Genomic DNA, 18,985 nt, shown 5'->3' on the forward strand with positions numbered 1-18,985 from the left:
AGTCAAACTTCTCGTGTTCTCAGCTCCCCATGATTTCTTGAGGGGTACCTTTCTTTTAATACTTCTTTGCCCTTTCAAGACTTGCCTTGGTATTGTGAGGGAGGGAGCAAAGGAAAGAAGATAAAAAGAAGAAGTTATTCAAAACTGGATTAAAATCCATTGTGACTTTTGAAACAAATCAAGCTATGCACAGCTTTGTTTCTGCTTGCTTTAAGTTTGAGTCAAAAATAGGACATGAACTTAAACAGTCCTAAAAAGGATTATAGAGATCCTATATAACAAGACTAGTATTTATATATATTGTGTGTAATACACACACACACACACTTAAGCATTATGTTAAATTATTTTACAAGTTCATGACTGTCATCTTAAATTTAGAGGCCCTTTATCTATATCTACATATATCTACATATCTATATTTTAAACATGGATTTCCATCTATTATGTTTTTAAAGGTTATTTTACCTTTGCTTTTAATGTACAGGCCTGAGTTATTTGATGCTGACTCTTGGTTGTGACCACAATTCCCAATTTTATTACTATTGCTATGGGAAAATATGATAGCCTGCTTTCAAGGAATTGTGGTAGAAAGTGGGGACCTCCTCCATGATTATAGTTAATAATGTTAAGAAATCACTCATTTTCAGTTCCTTTTTTTCCCAGTTTTATTGAAATATAGTTGACATATAGCATTGTACTATTTTCAGTTCTTAAACTGAAAAATAAGTGATAACCAATTTTAATTCTCTATCGAAAATCCTTTGCTTATTCAAGCATTTTATTAACTAAATAGTTTCAGACAAGTTCTTCACAATAACTGAAAGAATAACACCTAACATATAGGCCAGACTCCCAAAGCACAGGGTCTAGGGACTTGATCTAAAGGGTAAATATAAAAGTGGAATGTTGAAAATCCTGGTAATTAAAATTCTGACACTTCACGTTATCAGATCGCACAGTGTGAGATGGTGAGTGCTCCCTTGGTGACTTTATTTCAAAGTACAGAATCATTTTCATTACCGCTTAACAGTTCATAACCACCAAATACTCTATAATCAGTATTTCAACCAGAAAACCCTTGCTTATGTAAATCTATTAAGAGAAACAAATCTTTGATCTTTCTGGATTTTTTTAAAGACAAAATTCTGTGCATGTGATTGAACTGGGCATTTAGGATTTAAATGATAGATCAACATTTGGGCTTAGGCTAACTTTAAACAGTGCACATCTAACACTTCAGGGTTTCAAATACAGCAGAAAAGTTTTGTTCAAGTCGAGATTTTAAAGATGCAAGATGCCGGGCTGGCCCCATGCCTGAGTGGTTAAGTTCGTGCGCTCCACTTTGGCGGCCCAGGGTTTCGTCAGTTCGGATCCTGGGCATCAGGCCATGCTGAGGTGGCGTCCCACATAGCACAGCCAGAAGGACCACAGCTAGAATACACAACAATATACTGAGGGGTCTTTGGGGAGAAAAAGAAGAAGAAGAAAAATGCAAGATGCCCAAATGACAATACCCTTAGTTCACAAGTAAGTGGCATGCTCTATTGCTGGGCATATAAATTGGTATGATGTGATCTTTCTTGGCGGGAAGTTTAGCAAAATGTTTTAAACTTAAAATCAAAACACGAAAGTCTATCAATAAGAGAATGATTAAATAAGTTGTAGTACAACATGCCTACGATACTGTGATTACAAATCATGATGTGAATCTATACTTATTTTTGTGTAAGAAGTCCACAAGATACTGCTGACAAAAAGAAAAAGTTGCAAACTCAGAATCTACAAGTGCATGCTATTTATCTGTGGACGTATACATAAAAAATGTTTGTAATGATGTCTCCCAAAATATTAATGTTGTGTTGGGGTATTTAGACTGAATGTGATTTTAATTTCCTTCTTTATTTTGTCTTCAGTATTCTTTTCGGACATGGAGTACACGTTATTTTTATAACCTGTACCAAAAACAGTAAGACTTTTAATTTTTTTCAAAAAGAAACAAATCAAACTTTAGTTTTTTATAGCTTGGTTAAAATTACAGTACAAAATATGATGCAACTAATTTAACTATCTGGATTATAAAAATCCAAATAAGATATATTATCATGAAAAATTTTAAGTGTATTTTCTACCTGTGTATCTATATTTTCCACAGTTTGGTTAGAAATTTAGTGAGGACTATCTACTTAAGAATTAAGAGTATTTTAACATTGCCTGAAATATATAGTCAATCAATTTCTCTTTCTATCTTATTGATCTGACTTTTCACTTCATAAAGTCCACTCAACTCTCCTGTTTCCTTTAATAAACCCCAAGAGTGGATTAACGCTCTTCTGTTCTTTCCCCCCCTCAACCTCCCACCAATCCCCACTCTTACAAGATGAACTCATTTTCAGCAGTGCAGCAGCTGGCTGCTATCCACAGGCAAAGTCCTAAGGCTGCCTCTGATGTGGGGGAATTTCAAGCCATCCAGTTTCTTTAAACCTCAAGTCTATGAAATGAGACCAATACCTGAGTCTCCTCTCAACGCAATACGGCTGGTGTGTGTGTGTGTGTGTGTGTGTGTGTGTGTGTGTGTGTGTGTGTGTGTGTGTGTGTGTGTGTGTTTTCTTAAGGCTATATTGAATCAAAAAGTTAAAAAACGGAGTAAGTTAAGGGGACTGAAATCTGGGTTTTCTTATAGTCTTAAATTTTCATTGTTTTCTGATCCTGCGTATACATATTTTTTAATGGCTATCAACCTGCCTTAATTCCTGATGTTCAATTATATTAATACTTGGTTTCCTTTATAGAGTTTTGCTGTGCTTACTTTAAGAACACAAACACATTTTTGTTCACCCTTATATAACACTGCAGGAGATACGAGTATCAAATGCCATGGCACGCTCCAGAACCTGGAGATCTTCTCTGGATGGTTTTCCAATTTCTCTAATAGTGACTATCCTTACTTACTTCACAGGCACACTGTGAAGACAAATGTCATGATGTGTTTGAAATGCTCTGTACTATAGAGATAAGAGTTATTCCTAATAAAAAAAAGATTTTCCTCCTATTTTTAATGGATCCTGAAGTGGAAAAGGGTGTTAAGAGACCAGGTAAGTCACAACCTGGTAATCACAGCTCCTTTGAGCCTCACTTATCTCGCCTGTTAAATGTGGACACCACCATCTATTATGCCTGGTACTAGGTGGAGCCTAAGGAGCAAATGAGAAATGCACATGGAACCTTAGAGCCCTCACTCCATAACTAGCCAGCCTAAAAGTGCATGGGTATGTTGTTTTTAGAAAAGATTCTGTCTATAATGAAGTTATACTATTGTGGCTATTAAAGGATTTCGGTAGCTGTGCTTGATTTTCTAATGAAATATCAAATATCCCCTGGATTCTTATGTTATTTGCTAATGAAAACAAATACTGACACATGACAATGAAGGCTAAGCATCTGGAATGAATGTCCAGAGTTTACCTGAATGATCTGCGCGGCAAGCTCGGGTGTCCCATGCTTCAGGTCGTGTCCGTTGATGGCGAGTACTCGGTCGTTGCTGTTGAGCCTCCCGTCCTGTGCAGCCAGCCCCCCTTCCAACAGGTCAAGAATAAAAACACCTGGCTCATCAGTCCTTCGTACGAGTTTAATGCCAAGCTGTTCACCAGAGTCCCGCTTATGAAGAACCACATGGAAAACCTCTTCTCTATCAGAGTGGCTGTACGCTCGGTTGCCAAAGCGTCTCTCTCGAAGCACAGTGAGATGCAGTGTGCTGCAGGGCTGGGAGAGCACGGCTCTGGCATAGTTATGGGACACGTTGCTGATATCATAGTTGTTGACCTAGAAAAAAAGAATTATGACCAAAGCATGACAATCTTTTATTTTCCCAATTTTTAGAAATGTTTATATAACATTTCCAAATAAAACTAACATTGTGAAAATGATATACAATCACTGTTTACAAAGAAAACCACTCTAAAGGCATTTTAAAATACAGAGTTCCCCAAATTAACTTACAACGACCCGCACAAAGTAGAGAACAGTATTTAGGATCACAGCTTTAATGACAGTCTTGAACTAGGGGCCTTGGTTCTGCCTCGCACTAACCGGATGACCTCGGGCAAATTACAGACCTTGTTTGAGTGTGTTTCCTCATCTGTAAAACGTGTTTACCATCTACTAGACAGGATCAGGACGAGAGCGAACAGACGACATCAGCACACGACGAGTGCTAAGGAAATACTACTTCTAGTGGAACAGAAATTGAAGTTCTACTGGATCACAAATTTGCCTTTCCAAATGAAATACACTTAAGCTAGAGAAAATAAACTAAGTTTTGTTTCTTTAAAGTAAAAGCAATCTTTTTACTTTAAAGAAAAGCAGACAATCATAATTTCACTCTAATTCTTTAGCAAACAAGTGTAAGATATAAAAGAATAAGCATAATGCAATACTCACAGAACATTATTTATTAAACTTTATCACTTCAAAATTGAAAATGCCTAAATCACTGATGACTGATCAAACTGAAAATACCCATTCTTAATAATGTTCCAAAAGTTATTTTTAATCATATCAATATAATTTATAACAGCAGTATTTTTTTCTTCAAACTGCACAAAAGGCTTCATAGTAAAAGGCCCTGAGGGTAGTGTAAGTTCTCCTTTTCAAAGAGGCTCCTGAATAGAGTAAGATACATGTGCGCATATGTGTGTGTAGGTGTGACTATATAGAAATACATATATTTTTTTATGTGGAAAACCCAAAGTCACAGCCTGTTACTGCATATGGTTTGCTAAAATAAAATCCTAGGCTTGCTAGCTCTTTGGTCTATAAATAAACCATTTTGACAACTCTTAGGTATTTTCAAATTGGCTCACTGTATTATTTACAGAGCTTATACAAAGTTGAAGATAACCAGTTAGAAAAAAATTCCAAGCAGCCTTCTTTCCAAGTATTTACTTTTGAAATGACCATAAATATTCTCCACATTTGGGCAAAGGGTGTGGCTTTACTTATTGGCTCCAGCATAGCAATTAATTCAGGGCCCACAATAGGAGAGACCCTTTTGAATTCATTGAGCAGGTTATGTGCTTATACTTTTCTTCTCAATTAGAATCATTAAACTGGACTTAAGATCATCATTACTACAGTTATTAATATGTATGCCTCCCTAAAGAAGAATAACGCATTGGAATTCCTAAAATGTAAATTTACAGCTTTGAGTTAATTCTCAAAAAGACAGTCAATAATTTCAGATAACTATAATTTTATCTGAGGTATAAAGATTCAGATATGTTACTAAACGATTCTCTAAAATAGAAGAGTAAAAACCCCAAAGATGAAATTTATTAGCAAACCAAACTGAAAAACTGTTTAACCTCAACTGTATTCAAAGAAATACAAACAAAAACAAAGCATTTGTTTTTACCTTTAAAATCCAGAAAAAGAATGAGAAATGTATAAAAATGTCAATACCCAATGCTAGCACATTACTGGTAGCAAAGAACAAAGCACAAAAATAAATGTACACTTAGTTACAGCCAGAAAGGCCAGAGTGGGAGAAAGAAAGAGCACTACATAAGCTGCGGAAAAGGGCAGTCTGGCTCTCCTGGTCGGGGGATGCACCGGGAGCCCAGCTGTAAGATTGTCTCCACACTGAATCGGATGAAGAGTAGCTGAGGTGTCCACACAGCTGTGCCAGCCTCATGAAGCTGGAGTACTAATGTCATAAATGATAGCAAGTACAGAGATACAGTAAATAACTAGCTTTTACTAGTAAATACAGTAAATAGCTGGCTGTGGTTGGATCAGAAACCTCATTTTATATAAGCTGGATCAGCTACGTTCCCTGTATTCCCATTTCCTCTTAGCATTCAGTAAAAAATAAAAAGCTGCTTGAAAGTTCAGTCTGGGGCAGCCATACGAAGGGCAGTGAAGGAAGGATTTGGGGCCGAATGTTACAGTAGAATGACACATGGAGAGAGGCAGCATGCAAGTGGGAGTGGAAACGAAAGCCAGGAACCCCGTGGAAGGTCCTTTCCTCTCAAGAGCTGAAAATCCTAGAAGCTCCGAGTTTTGTTTTAATAAAGGGGATGGCTATTCCTGGCAGGCTTTTATACCCAAACCCACTCTTAGTGACTCAGCACTTCCTGAGCACTTACTACATGCACAGTGCTAAGAGAAACCTGTGTCAAAATCTGTGCCACTGGGGGCTGCAACCACCATGGAAAGAGCACATTTAAACATGTACTGTGAATATGTGCCAAGTGAGGAAGAGAAGATGACGTTATCAGCAGTTAAAGTAAGGAGAGGTGAGAATGGCTGAGCAAAGCTTTAAGCAGGAAGATGAACAAATTGTAGGACAATGGGAACAGGCTAGAAGGCAGAATATGTTGTTTGGAGAGAAGCAAGAAGATTGTATGTCTGGCTCTTCCACTTGATCATAAACTCCACAAGGACAGGGACAGTATTTTGCTCTTCACTGTGTCCTCAGCGACTAACACAGTGCCTAGAACGCTGTAGGAAACGAACAAACTGCTATGCCTGAAATGAAAAGAAAGAATTAAGATTAAGACGACAGGCTTCGTAAAAGACCATGGAGGATGCTGAATATTAATCAGTCTGGTCTTGATCCTCTAGTCAAATCTTCCCAAGGAAAGCAGAGTTACAGATATATTAACCTGGCAGTGATCATGCTTCATCTAAGAGCAGAGTTGGGAGGCAGGGATGTTTGATGGGGTATGTACTAAATTAGATATGAAACAGTGAGGGCCTAAAGAGGCAGCAGGGAAAATGGAAGTAATGATAGACATCAACAGATCATGGTGAAGGACTGAATGATGAAATCGAGGAGGAAGACTCCTTGAGCTTGAGTTCCTAGAAAATATTTTTTCTGGTTTATGAAAATTTCTCTCTTCTTCCAGAAGTTATCATTTCTTTTAGCTTCAGCTATCACCTACACTTGCATGATGCAAACATCCAGGCCAGTGTTCACATAAACTCCAGGCCTATACAGTAGAATTCTTACAATCCCCATTCCCTCAGTCTCAACATGCCCTCTAATAAAATATCATCTTGTCCCAAGCTAGTTTTTTTTTTTTTTTGAATAGCTATTCTTCTTAAAGATCATCTTCTGAAAGAGAAGAAGGTGAGGGTGGTATCAAGGGTTAATGAAGGGTTAGATTATTTACTGAGGAGAGTGTATTGGGGAGCCAATAAAAGATGGCTATGATTTCTAAATTCTCTCTTAAATTCCATGGTATAAATTATAAGTAACTAGTGCTGTACAGTGCATCTTTTCTAGATGTTAGTAATCAGCATAGTAGAGGATAAAGTAGACAACAAAGGTAACAGATAGATGAGAAAACTGGACTTAGGATAAAGCCAATGGAATAATAAGATTTCAGCCCGGGTGAAGTGGCCCTGAGACAGCCAACCATGGAGTCCAAGCCAGGAAGAGTCTAGCTGGCCCAAAGAGCCCAGCACTGTGTGCTGAGTCACATGTGGGACTGAAAATTAAGGAACGGAGAAAAAATACATTCCATTTATATGGGGAAATAGGAGAAACTACAGATAAATTCTGATCTGTTCTGCATATAAAAACAGCAAAACTAACCTATATATAATTCAGGTTCCGCAGTACCACAATTTTCTAAGTTTTAAACTTATGAATAGGAACAAAAGGGTGCAAGTTAACAGAATAATTAAAATTGACTGATACCTGAAGAATCTGGTCTCCAGCAAGGAGTCTTCCATCTCTGGCGATTATCCCATCTCGATAGACTTCCTGGATAACAATGTTAATCAGTGGAGTTTCATTGCCACCCACAATGCTAATTCCTAACTGAATATAAGGATTAGACCGGTGAATTTCAATTGTGGTAATTTCGCCTTCTGGTAAACTAAGTGGCTGTTGTGCAGCTGCTGAGTTAAAAATGAGAGAGAGAGAAAAATAGATGGAAAGAAAAACAATGTTTTATATTTTTGATCATCTTCAGGTAAATAACTCATTTTATGTTAACAGACGATTAATAACTAAGCAATACCACTGGATAAGAAAAACAGAATGACAAAAAATATCTATATGTAAAGATGGCTAAACATTTCTTCTTCCAAAGGTGATCAGTAAATAATCAACAAATAGCTACTATGTATCAGATCACAAGGGACAACACAGTTTTCTGAAAAAGAACTACTAAGAGAATGCCATCTTGTCCTAACTGGTAAGAGACAGTATGGACCATGACACAATTGTAAGCAATACACGGCAGTATAAAGGAAAGACTAACCCCGTGGTATATAATCACCATAGGTGTTGAGAGGGAAGTCACAGCAAACGCTGAGAAGAGCTGGGTCTACAACTGAGCCTTAGGAGATGAAGGATTATAGCTGTGGCAGGGAAAACTTGAATTTGTAGTCTAATTTGGAATTTGTAAGTGAAAATTATATTTACAAGTAAATACATGGGGCCAACTATCAAAATACGCCTGAGATCTTTGACTACAGGCTTTCTGCTCATTTCCTAGTGGGTTGTGCAGTCAGATTAGCGGCTGCTACGAGAGGAGTGCGACAGTCAGAAGTGTGGCCTTGGAGTCAGATATACATCCAGCCATTTCCTGGCTGCATGAGCTGGACCAATTAATCTCTCAAGTCTCAGTTTTCTCACTATTAAAAAAAATGTCCTAATTTAGTTACAGGCATTTAATGAGTTCATGCATGTGCAGTGCTTGGCACAGTGCCTGACACAAAGCACTTAATGTGAGTATTATTTTTGTTGTTCTTGATGTTCTTGATCTCTTAGTCAAGCTACAAGCTTCTGAACACACAAACAACAATAAGAAGCATGTCAATGACCAGTGAACTCATGGCCTATAACAGAAGAGGGGTGGGGTAGGATCCTTCTCCTCTGGGGTAAGATTCCTGTTCTGTTTCAAAAATGCAAACTGTTAGAATTCTACACTTAAAAGGGTGAATTATGCGGTACATAAATTATAGCTCAATAAAATACTTTTTTAAAGAGGAAAAATTGCATGTTGGGAGAGTAGTGGGAAGGAAGGAAATGTCCAACTGAAAACAGAGATGAGAAACAGGAGAAGGAGGTGGGCGGCACATACTGTCGGCAACAGCGCTCTCCTCAAAGGCAGGGTTGTCCAGGCCCGGCTCCTCTGTCCACGCGGGGAGAGACGCTGATGTCAAGCTCCGTTCGGCGGGCACTGTGCCTGTCCCCGAACAGTCCGTTTCGGGTGATAAAGTACCTGGGAGATCTACGATAGTGGTTCCATTTTCATTCTCAATCTCTGTCTGAGTTCTACTAGTTTTCCTTCTCTCTAGGGCAGCTCTCCGATGAGAAGCTCCAGGGCATCTAGAAGAGAGCATCAGGTCGTTTCCAGACGATTTGAAAGGAAAAAATAAGTGATTAATAGCTTATACCACAAAAGAAGAATGACAATGGCTTCTATACAAAAAGCACCTAAAAGTACCCACAGCAGTACACAATTCTGACCTTAATTTCCACTCAGACTAAGTTCTTACCACTCCACATGGCAAATTTAAAACAAGGCATTGGCACAAACAATGGTTTAGTGTATATCTCAAAGGATACTTCAAAAAAATCGTATTCAGGTATATACTAGTACCAGAAATATACACACCAGTATAGTACACCAGTACAGCTGCCTCTATATTGCAAGAATTACACTGAAATTCTGACTACCTAACCCTTTGTACAGGTTAAAGGGCTTAACCACAGGAGTAGAAATCAGCAGTCTTCTTCCACGAGTCCTTGCGTCCTGACTTAGACCCTGACTGTCACTAGGCCCCTACGCTTTCATGGCCAAGGCCGCACAGTTACTCATTAGTGGGTTGCAATACATGTGAAGCTTTACCACTTGCAGGAAAGCAGAGCAAAGCTCAAATAACTTACTGTACAATAGACATGGAAGGAGATAAAAAGCACATGTCCCAGTTTATAAAACTAGAATTCCAATAGAGGAATTATATATACGCTACGTAACTTGAAGAACATATTCCAAGTACTTTGGAAAGTTACATAAGCACCAGGAAACAAGAACTGTTAACTTGCTTGTTTTCACTTATTTAAGCAAACAAAAAGGGCAGATAGATGCTTGTTTAAACATTTAAATAAAATCTTTACACAACAGATATTAGAAATGACGTCAAGGTGCCAGTTTTGTCTGGCACATTGACTGGACCAAAGTGACTAAAAATGCCCAGTTTGAAGAGTGGGAGGACGAAAAGGAGATTAGTGAAGGAGAGCCAGACTCATATTCCTGGAGCCTAACACGACTCTATGGACACCACTTATTCTCTTGTGTTGGAATAAGAAGGTACAAACAGGTGGGTAGGACGAGTGACAGTCTTATGCCTGTCTGAAGGGTTGCAGACTTCATTCAATGACAATATTTTTAAAAATCTAGAATTTCAATCAAAATTAAGTATAGGATTAAATTCAATTAAAATTGAAAGCTATCCCTTAATTTTTCCCTCATGACCTAAAGATTTATTTTGTCCTGGATTTCATTATGAAATTTCTTTATTCAACTTTCTCTCACTACTTGTTTTCTCTCCACCTTGTTAAGAAGGGGGACAACTGATGTTCCTCGCTGCGTTCTTGGGCAGCACTCTAGGAAATGTTCTCCAAGGCAATATTTTTGAAAATTACATCACTGAAAAGTTATTTCTGTTAAATAAGCAGATTTAATTAGAAATGTTTTAAAAAATATTTGTTCAATAAGAAAATTGAGACAAAAACTGGATCATAAAAAGTATTTGTGACTAAAAAGAGAGGTCAATATTTAATTCCCCAAATTTGTATCATACACAATATCTACATGGGCAATAGCTAGTCTTCAATGGCAAAAAAGGAGGAGGAGTAGGAAAAGAAGAGGAAATACAAACAATGTGAACATCTGGGAATTAGCCAAGCTAACGATTAAAAAGTCCTACAAAATAACTAACTATAAAGCCTATCTTATAGTTATTAAACAGGAAAAAATAAATTTCAAAAAGAAAATCTGTATTTCTTAGACTAGTGAAGAAACAGGTATACTTAAATTCCCAATGGGATAGCAAATTGCTAACAGGAACTAAAGATGTTAAAAGTGATACCATGTAAAGATGTGAAAGAAAGATCTTATCTAGCATTTGAGGAGGAAGGTTATAGGTAGAACCTTCAGGAACGCCCATCTTTAAATAAGGTGGACCAGGTGAGTAGACTGAGTTAGAACTACTAGATAGGAGGGGACTATGAGAAAAAGACTTCAAACTAAGTAAAGGAGATAAGAATATCAACAAAGAACTGGCCAACAGTCCAACGCCACAAAAGAGGTAGATAAGACAGGGACCAAAAGCATTGGTTTGATTAGAAGGTCACGGTGACCTTAGAGAGAACACTTGCAGTGATGAGGGCAAAAGCCCAGACTATAATACAAGGATTTCTGTTAACAGCAACATATGCACGCTACAAAAACTGCACACTAAAAATTACCGGGCTTAAGGGAAAGTGGGATAGACCATTCAAACCTGTGCAATGGCTGCTAATGGATACAGGGTTTCTTTTGGGGTGTTGAAAATGTTCTAAAAATTAGATTGTGATGATGGTTGAACAATTCTGTGAATACACTAAAAACCACTGAATTGTACACTTTAAAAATAGGTGACTTTTATGGTAGGTGAACTATATCTCAATAAAGCCATTTCTTAAAAAAAGATTATCAGGGAATGAGTAGATTAGAGCAGGCTTGGACAGAGAAAAGCTCATGACCAGACAGCTCACAGCCATCATCCACTAAGTTTGCAAACATTTGGAACTGAAAGAGAAAGGAAGAAACCAACATTTGTTGAGTGCCTGATTTGTGCCAGTCACTGTGTAAAGACCTTTATGGAGTATTTCGTTGAAGCCTCACAACCACTCTATTATCCCCACTTTACAAATGGGAAACTCGAAACTTAACTAAGCCAATACCACACAACTGTTAAATTGCAGAGCCAAAATCCAAACAAACTCAGATCTGATTTCAAAGATGTCTGCTCTTTCCACTGTATCATATTAAACGTATTCTTACAGTGTTCTTTTTCTAGGTCTCAGGAAAACATAAATTGAATTTCTTCTGCAAATTTGTGCCTAGAAACACAATCACAGAATGGTAGAGTGAGAAAGGCCTTAGTGATCACTAAAAGACAAAAAGTCACAAACAGCAACAAAACCCTCTGCGTCTTTTTAAATGGAGCATTTAACAATAATAACACAAACTGCAGTTAGCATCAGGGGCTATAACTTGGGTAATTCAAGCAGGTAACTCAGTGGAGCAGGAGGTTAGTAGAGAGGATATTAAAAGTGAATAAAAACAATAGAATGGAAATGCATGTGACATTTAATTAGAGCCAGGTAGACACGTGCTCAGACAACGCAGAGGGACGTGCAGCTCTGAGACAGCGGGCTGCCCCAAGGAGGGCTTGGAGGCACTGTAACCTGCCACAGGCTGAAGGTTGTACCTCCCTAGGGAGGGATTTCTACATGTAGGTATGTTTTTTAATTTTCTTAAATAAAACCAAAAGGCACTTGCAGCAGCCAGAAGGTTATATTTCCATTTCCACTACTCTGGCTCTCCTTACGGAGGAAAAACTACATATGAACTAACTTATTTATGATACAGTGGCATCATTCACTAACATAACAATGATTCATATTAGGAAACATACAGCGTAAAAGAACACTTTATATTACTATTTGTAGTGTCAGTATTAGTGGTGGTGATGGTGCCAGCAGTAGTAGTAGAAGATATAATGATGTACAGTAAGTGCCAGCACAATGCTGGGTACTTAATGAAACTCAAAGAATATGAGCATCTTAGAATCAAGAAAAATGATAAAACAGTTACGGATTAAAACATGCAAAAATCAATTCAAGCGACGTCAGTAAAAATGGTAGATTAAAGGTATCTGAAAACCTTTCCTCCATAAAGCAATGCTAACACTGGCAAAAACTATCAGAACCATTTCTAAGCTCCAGAAATTAGCCAAGTTCTGTAGCAATCTGAAGAGCATTTATTCAAGAAAAATGGCTGAATCTCAGTAATAACTGTGAGCTCTGTGGCATTTGAACTTGCCCTATTCACATTCCCACCTCTCCAGTAGCCTAGAAAAGCACTGGCCCACAATCACAGTGGAAACAGGAGTCTGGCAGCCATTGGAGGGGCAGACTGGAGCGCCTTCAAAGTCCCATTCCTAGAGAATTGTCATTAATTGGCCTAACTGTTGGCTTCCTGGAAGACCCCACTCACAAGGCTGTCTTTCTAACTTGGAGCTCAAGCAGTGAAAACAGCCTTTTCACTGGGGTCACCTGTTGAAAAAAAATCATAGGCAACTGTTTAAAATCATGGCTGCCTGAGGTGGGCAAACAAAAGACTAACTAAAAAGTTTAAAAGGAAAAGCTAGGGAATAAAATATCCATAGCAGTTCTGATATATCTAGGGCTGTGTGCATGCACAGGAAAGAACTGAGAAAGCCCTAGCTCTCACTTCTGGCTAACACTGAAGCTCTATGAGAGGAGGAAATGAAGGCTAAGTTGAAAATGTCAAGGTCCTGAGTGTTGAAGATAAGTCCCACCATGCACACAGAGCTCCTTGGGAAGACTGGGAGATTTCCTTATTCCAGGCATTTAAGGAATTCTCTATCCTTTCATTAGCTAACTCATAAGCCGAGCAGAGATTTTGCAGAATTAGTTTAGAAATGTAACTGAACAAACAAAGAACAACAACAAATAGCAATAACAGATCTTGGAGAGGCAGAAGAATCTGATGTCCAGAGTTGCCACATTCTATTACTTAAAATGTGCAGTGTTCAACACAAAATTAAGAGATATGCAAATAAGCATGTATGGCCCATCCACAGGATCAAAGTAGTCTACAGAAACTGTCCCTGAGGAAGCCCAGACGTTGGGCTTATCAGACAATGACTTAAATCACTATCGCAAATGTGCTCAAAGGAGAGCGGAAACTAAGTCTAAAGAACTTAAGGGAAATATGAGAACGATGTCTCACCAAATTGAAACATCGATAAAGAGATATAATAAAGAACCAAATAGAAATTCTGGAGCTAAAAAATACAATAAATGAAATGAAGAATTCACATCTGCAGAAATCACAGCAAATTTGAACAGGTTAAAGAATCAGTCAACTTGAAGATAAGTCAACTGAGATTATCCAGTCTGAGGAACAGAGGGAAAAAGGATGGAAAAAAAAAAAAAGGAAAGAGCCTTAAGGACCTGTGGGACACCATCAAGAGTATTATCATATACATAATAGGAGTCCCACAAGGAGACAGAAAGAATATTTGAAGACATAACGGCCGAGAAGTTCCCAAGTGTGCTGAATCTCGAAAGCAGCAAGAGAGAAGTAACTCCTCACACAGAAGTGATCCTCAGTAAGACTGACAGCTGATTTCTCAAGAAACCATGGAGGCCAGAGGGCCATGGGATAACAGACTCAGAGTTAAAAAAAAAAAAAAAAAAAAACAAGACCCATCAACCAAGAAGTCTATGTTCAGCAAAACTATCCTTCAAAAACAAAGGAGAAAAAAATGAGGACATTCCCAGATAAACAAAAACAGAGTTTGTTGCTAGCAGACCTGCTGTACAAGAAATATTAAAAGGTGTCTTTCAATCTGCTATGAAAGGACCTTAGACAGTGAACCAAATCGACAGGAAGAAATAAATTGCACTGGTAAAGGTAACTACATAGATACATAAAAAAGATAGCATAAAAGTATTTTTTTGCTCATAACTCCTTTTTTGTCCTATCTGATTTAAAAGACAACCACACAACGCAATAATTAGAATTCTGTTTTGATGGGCATACAATGCATAAAGATGTAATTTGTATAACAATAACAGCACAAAGGAAGGGGCAGGAATTGGAGCTATATATGAGCTAAGTTTTTATCTACTAGTGAAATCAAGTTAGTATTATTCCAAACTAGATTGTTATAAACTAAGATGTTCATTGTAATCCCCAGGGCAACCACTAAGAAAATAATTAAAAAAAAAAAATTGAACAGAAATGACAAAGGAATTAAAATGGTATACTAGAAAACATCTACTTAACACAAAAGAAAGAAGAAATGGAGGAAAAGAGGAACAAAAAAGAAATAAGGCATATACAAACAAACACAAAAATGACAGAAATAAATCCTACCTCATCAGTAATTACATTAAATATAAATGAAATAAACACTCCAATAAAAAGTTTGGGGTTGGCAAAATGGATTAAAAAGGAAAACATGATCCAACCATATGCTGTCTATAAGAGACACACTTCAGATTCAAAGGCACAAACAGGTCAAAACGGTAAAGGGTAGAAAAAGATATACCAGGCAAATAGTAACCTAAAGAGAGATGGGTGGATATACTAACTTCAGACAAAATAGACTTAAAGACAAATATTGTTTCTAGTGACAAAGAAGAATATTTTACAATGATGAAAGGTTCAATCAAGACGCTATAACAATTATAAACATACCTAACAACAGACCTTAAGTACATGATACAAAAAATGACATAATTAAAGGGAGAAATAGACAATTCAATAATAATAGTCTAAGACTTTAATACCCCACTTTCAATAGTGGATAAAACAACCAGACTTGAGAACAAGAAAACAGACTTTAATAAGACTTTAACAGCACTATAAATCAACTAGGCCTAACAGACATCTACGGAATACTCCACCCATCAATAGCAGAATATATATTCTTCTCAAGTACCCATGGAACATTTTCCAGGACAGATCATGTGTAGGCATAAAAAAAGCCTCAATTAAATATAAAGGACTGAATCATACACAGCATGTTCTCCAATCACAATTAATTCAAATGGATGAAAGAACCAAATTTAAGAGCTAAAACTATAAAAGTCTTAGAAGAAAACACAGGTCTAAATCTTCATGACCTTGGATTAGGCAGTGTTTTCTTAGATATGACAACAAAAGCACAAGAAAACAAAGAAAAAAGAGATTAAACTGGACTTCATAAAAATTAAACTTGGGCTGGCCCGGTGGTGCAGCAGTTAAGTGCGCATGTTCCACTTTGGTGGCCTGGGGTTCGCCGGTTCAGATCCCGGCTGTGCACACGGCACCACTTGACAAGCCATGCTGTGGTAGGCGTCCTACATACAAAATAGAGGAAGATGGGCACGGATGTTAGCTCAGTGCTAATCTTCCTCAAAAAAAAAAATTAAATTAGTTTGTCCTTCAAAGGATATAGGAAAATGAAAAGACAACTGATGGAACAAGAGAAAATACTTGCAAATCATTTATTTGATCAGTCTGGTATCCAGAATATACACAGAATACTTAAAACTTACAAAAATACAAAACAATCCATTATAAAAATGGACTAATAACGTTGAGCATCTGTTCATGTGCTTATTGTCTATTTGAATATCTTCTCTGGAGAAATATCCAATCAAATCTTTTGTCTATTTAAAATTGGATTATTTGACTTTTTGTTGAATTATAAGAGCTCTTTCTATGCCCTGAGAATACTAGACTCTTATCAGATACATGATTTGCAAACATATATCTGCATTTTACATTATACATCAGAAAAGAATACTGGTAAGAATGTGCCAAATACAAATTTCTTGCCAAGCTAAAATGAGAATTTAAAAGAGCAATTTTGCCTCAGCTTACCCTGACCCCTAAAGGCTTTGAAGCCATTTGATGAACTAGAAAAGGTCTCAGCACGCAAAGACTTCTTTAAAAGTTTTCTCTATGTTGTATAAACCTTTAATAATAGTTATAATTTTTATGAGAAAAAGCAAAATGGTTCTGAATCTTGCCATAAACTAGGACACAAATGCACAATTTAACAAAAAATTTAACATTTAAAATTACCATAAGCTTTAAATGTTAAATTGTTGAGGATGAGACAGGGATGAGGGGTAGACAAGGGGAGGAGGAATGCTTTCTAGTTCATGCTGCTTGGCAGATTTTCACAAAGTAATTACTAAAATGTTAAATGCTTAGTATAATATATAGAATATTTTTTAAAGGTTTCAGTTCTCCTTTCAAAGATGGGCACTTTCCCATGTTTTTTAAATTCTTCATTGTTTTACTAATACATAATCAGTTAATAACTAGTAATTTTATTTAAAAACACATTTGCCTTCATAAATGTTTTAGCCAAGTAGGAGAAAATGTCAGCTGTTCTTAAACTGAAGCAGATTTTTTTAAGAGCAAAATTTCATTCAAATGGGAAAGGTAATTTTAGACTCAAAATTACCAGATTTATGCAAACTATTCCTAATGCCATATTTCTACTAATAGAGATTTCCAAATCCTAAAAATTCAAGAATACATGATAGTCATATATCTTTTATATAATGAATCACTGTTGCTGACAAAATTCTTTGAATTTCAATGATACTTACCAATTTCTAACAAATGAGTGAGATTGTTTACAGAGATGCCACAGTCATAATAATTATATTCTGTGCCTCATGACATCACCCTTGTTGCTAGTTGTGTTGGTCTTAAAACATGGCTGCAAATTTTCTGACCTCCTCCCATCACAAAGTGAAGCCTATATCCTCGCCCCTTGAATCTGGGTGATCTTGTAATTACTTCAAATGAGGAACAGCATAAGGGATGCTATGTGACTTCAAGGTCAGATCATACAAGGACATGCAGACTCTGCCTTACTCACTGGAACACTGAGCACCATGTCAGAACTTTAAAGACCGTGAGGCTGCCGTGTTGGAGAGGCCACCTGTAGGCTCTCCAGCTGACAAGCCCTGGCTGAGCCCGTGCCGCTAGTTATCTCCATCAAAGTGCCAGACATGTGAAAGAAGCAGTCATCTTGGAAGTAAATTCTCCAGTCCCAACTGTTGCAGTCCCTGGCTCTCAATTCCTCCCAGCTGTGGCCCAGATAGCACATAACAGACACAAGTCATCCCTGCTGTGCCCTCTGAATCCCTAACTCACAGAATCAAATGCTTGTGGTTTTATGTCACTATATTTGGGGTCATTAGTTTCTCAGCAATGGATAACCACAACACAGACTAACAATTTAATTGAAGAAATATGAGATGAGTGTCAATTTTGGGCAAGGGAATTCAAAGACTAGTAAAAACATGGTCCTGGCCCTGAAGGAATTTACAACCCAGCAGTAGATTCTAACTTGCTATCAGCCTGCAGAGACTACTTAACAGCTAGAACAGTATCTGGCACATAGTAGAAAATAAATATTTGCTGAATGAACAAATGAACTGTACTATTTAGGGTTGAGTGTTGCATAATAACCATTTCTGCCTGAATTTCAACATTTTTAATCAAGAGACTAGAGAAAGGCCAGGCGGTTCATCACATATCTGTTCAAATGGGATATAAAAATCACATTATCAAGTCACTCTTAGTTGTTTACATCAAGCAGGTCACCCACCTTATCAAATCATTCACCTTTTCAATCTATCTTTCCCAACATGGGCCTAAGACACCTTGGAAATGATTAAATTAGTAGTTCGATATTAATGAGCACACTTGGAAAATGGAACCTTCAACCGGTCATAATTGCTTAGCCTTTATCAACCTATAAATGAAAGAATAGTTTGCAATTTCCAAGTTTTTACATCATCAACATAAATAGCTTGATAGAAAATATTAATGATACTTCAACTACATATTAAATTCTTGTATACATTTTACTTAAGTGACTATTCCTAAAAATTTGTGAAATTTTTCTCTCACTGCTATCAAAATAATTAGTAACTAAAATGAGACTTTGTTCGGTTCCTCTAACATCCCATAACTGACGTTCATAAGAGAGTCACAAAAGAAACCTATCCCCTAAAGAGAATAGTTCTACTGGGAGAAATAAGAAAAGCCTAAGATATTCTTCAACCTCAGCCATAACTAGGCCTGACCCAGACTAGTAAATTCAAGTCTGGTGTCAATTTCCAGGAGGTGTCTGCTATCATGTTCAGATT

General features: G+C 37.2%; 1 protein-coding gene across 6 annotated transcripts in view; it reads right to left on the reverse strand.

Moving 5' to 3' along the window:
* Nucleotides 1–18,985, reverse strand: part of LNX2 (ligand of numb-protein X 2) — a 77,723-nt gene that overhangs the window by 15,446 nt on the left and 43,292 nt on the right. For 2 of the 6 annotated variants that reach the window (XM_070520446.1, XM_044777379.2), the window contains exons 3-5: nucleotides 9,099–9,346; nucleotides 7,706–7,905; nucleotides 3,466–3,822 (exon numbers count right to left, since the gene is read on the reverse strand). In XM_070520446.1, the coding sequence (XP_070376547.1) occupies nucleotides 3,466–3,822; nucleotides 7,706–7,905; nucleotides 9,099–9,346 (805 nt within the window). Of the gene's footprint in view, nucleotides 1–3,465; nucleotides 3,823–7,705; nucleotides 7,909–9,098; nucleotides 9,347–18,985 lie in introns of all 6 variants that reach the window. The other 4 variants (XM_044777378.2, XM_044777377.2, XM_044777381.2 and 1 more) reach the window with 3 other exon arrangements.

Source organism: Equus asinus, chromosome 11 (assembly GCF_041296235.1).
Source record: "Equus asinus isolate D_3611 breed Donkey chromosome 11, EquAss-T2T_v2, whole genome shotgun sequence".
Lineage (NCBI taxonomy): Eukaryota > Metazoa > Chordata > Mammalia > Perissodactyla > Equidae > Equus > Equus asinus.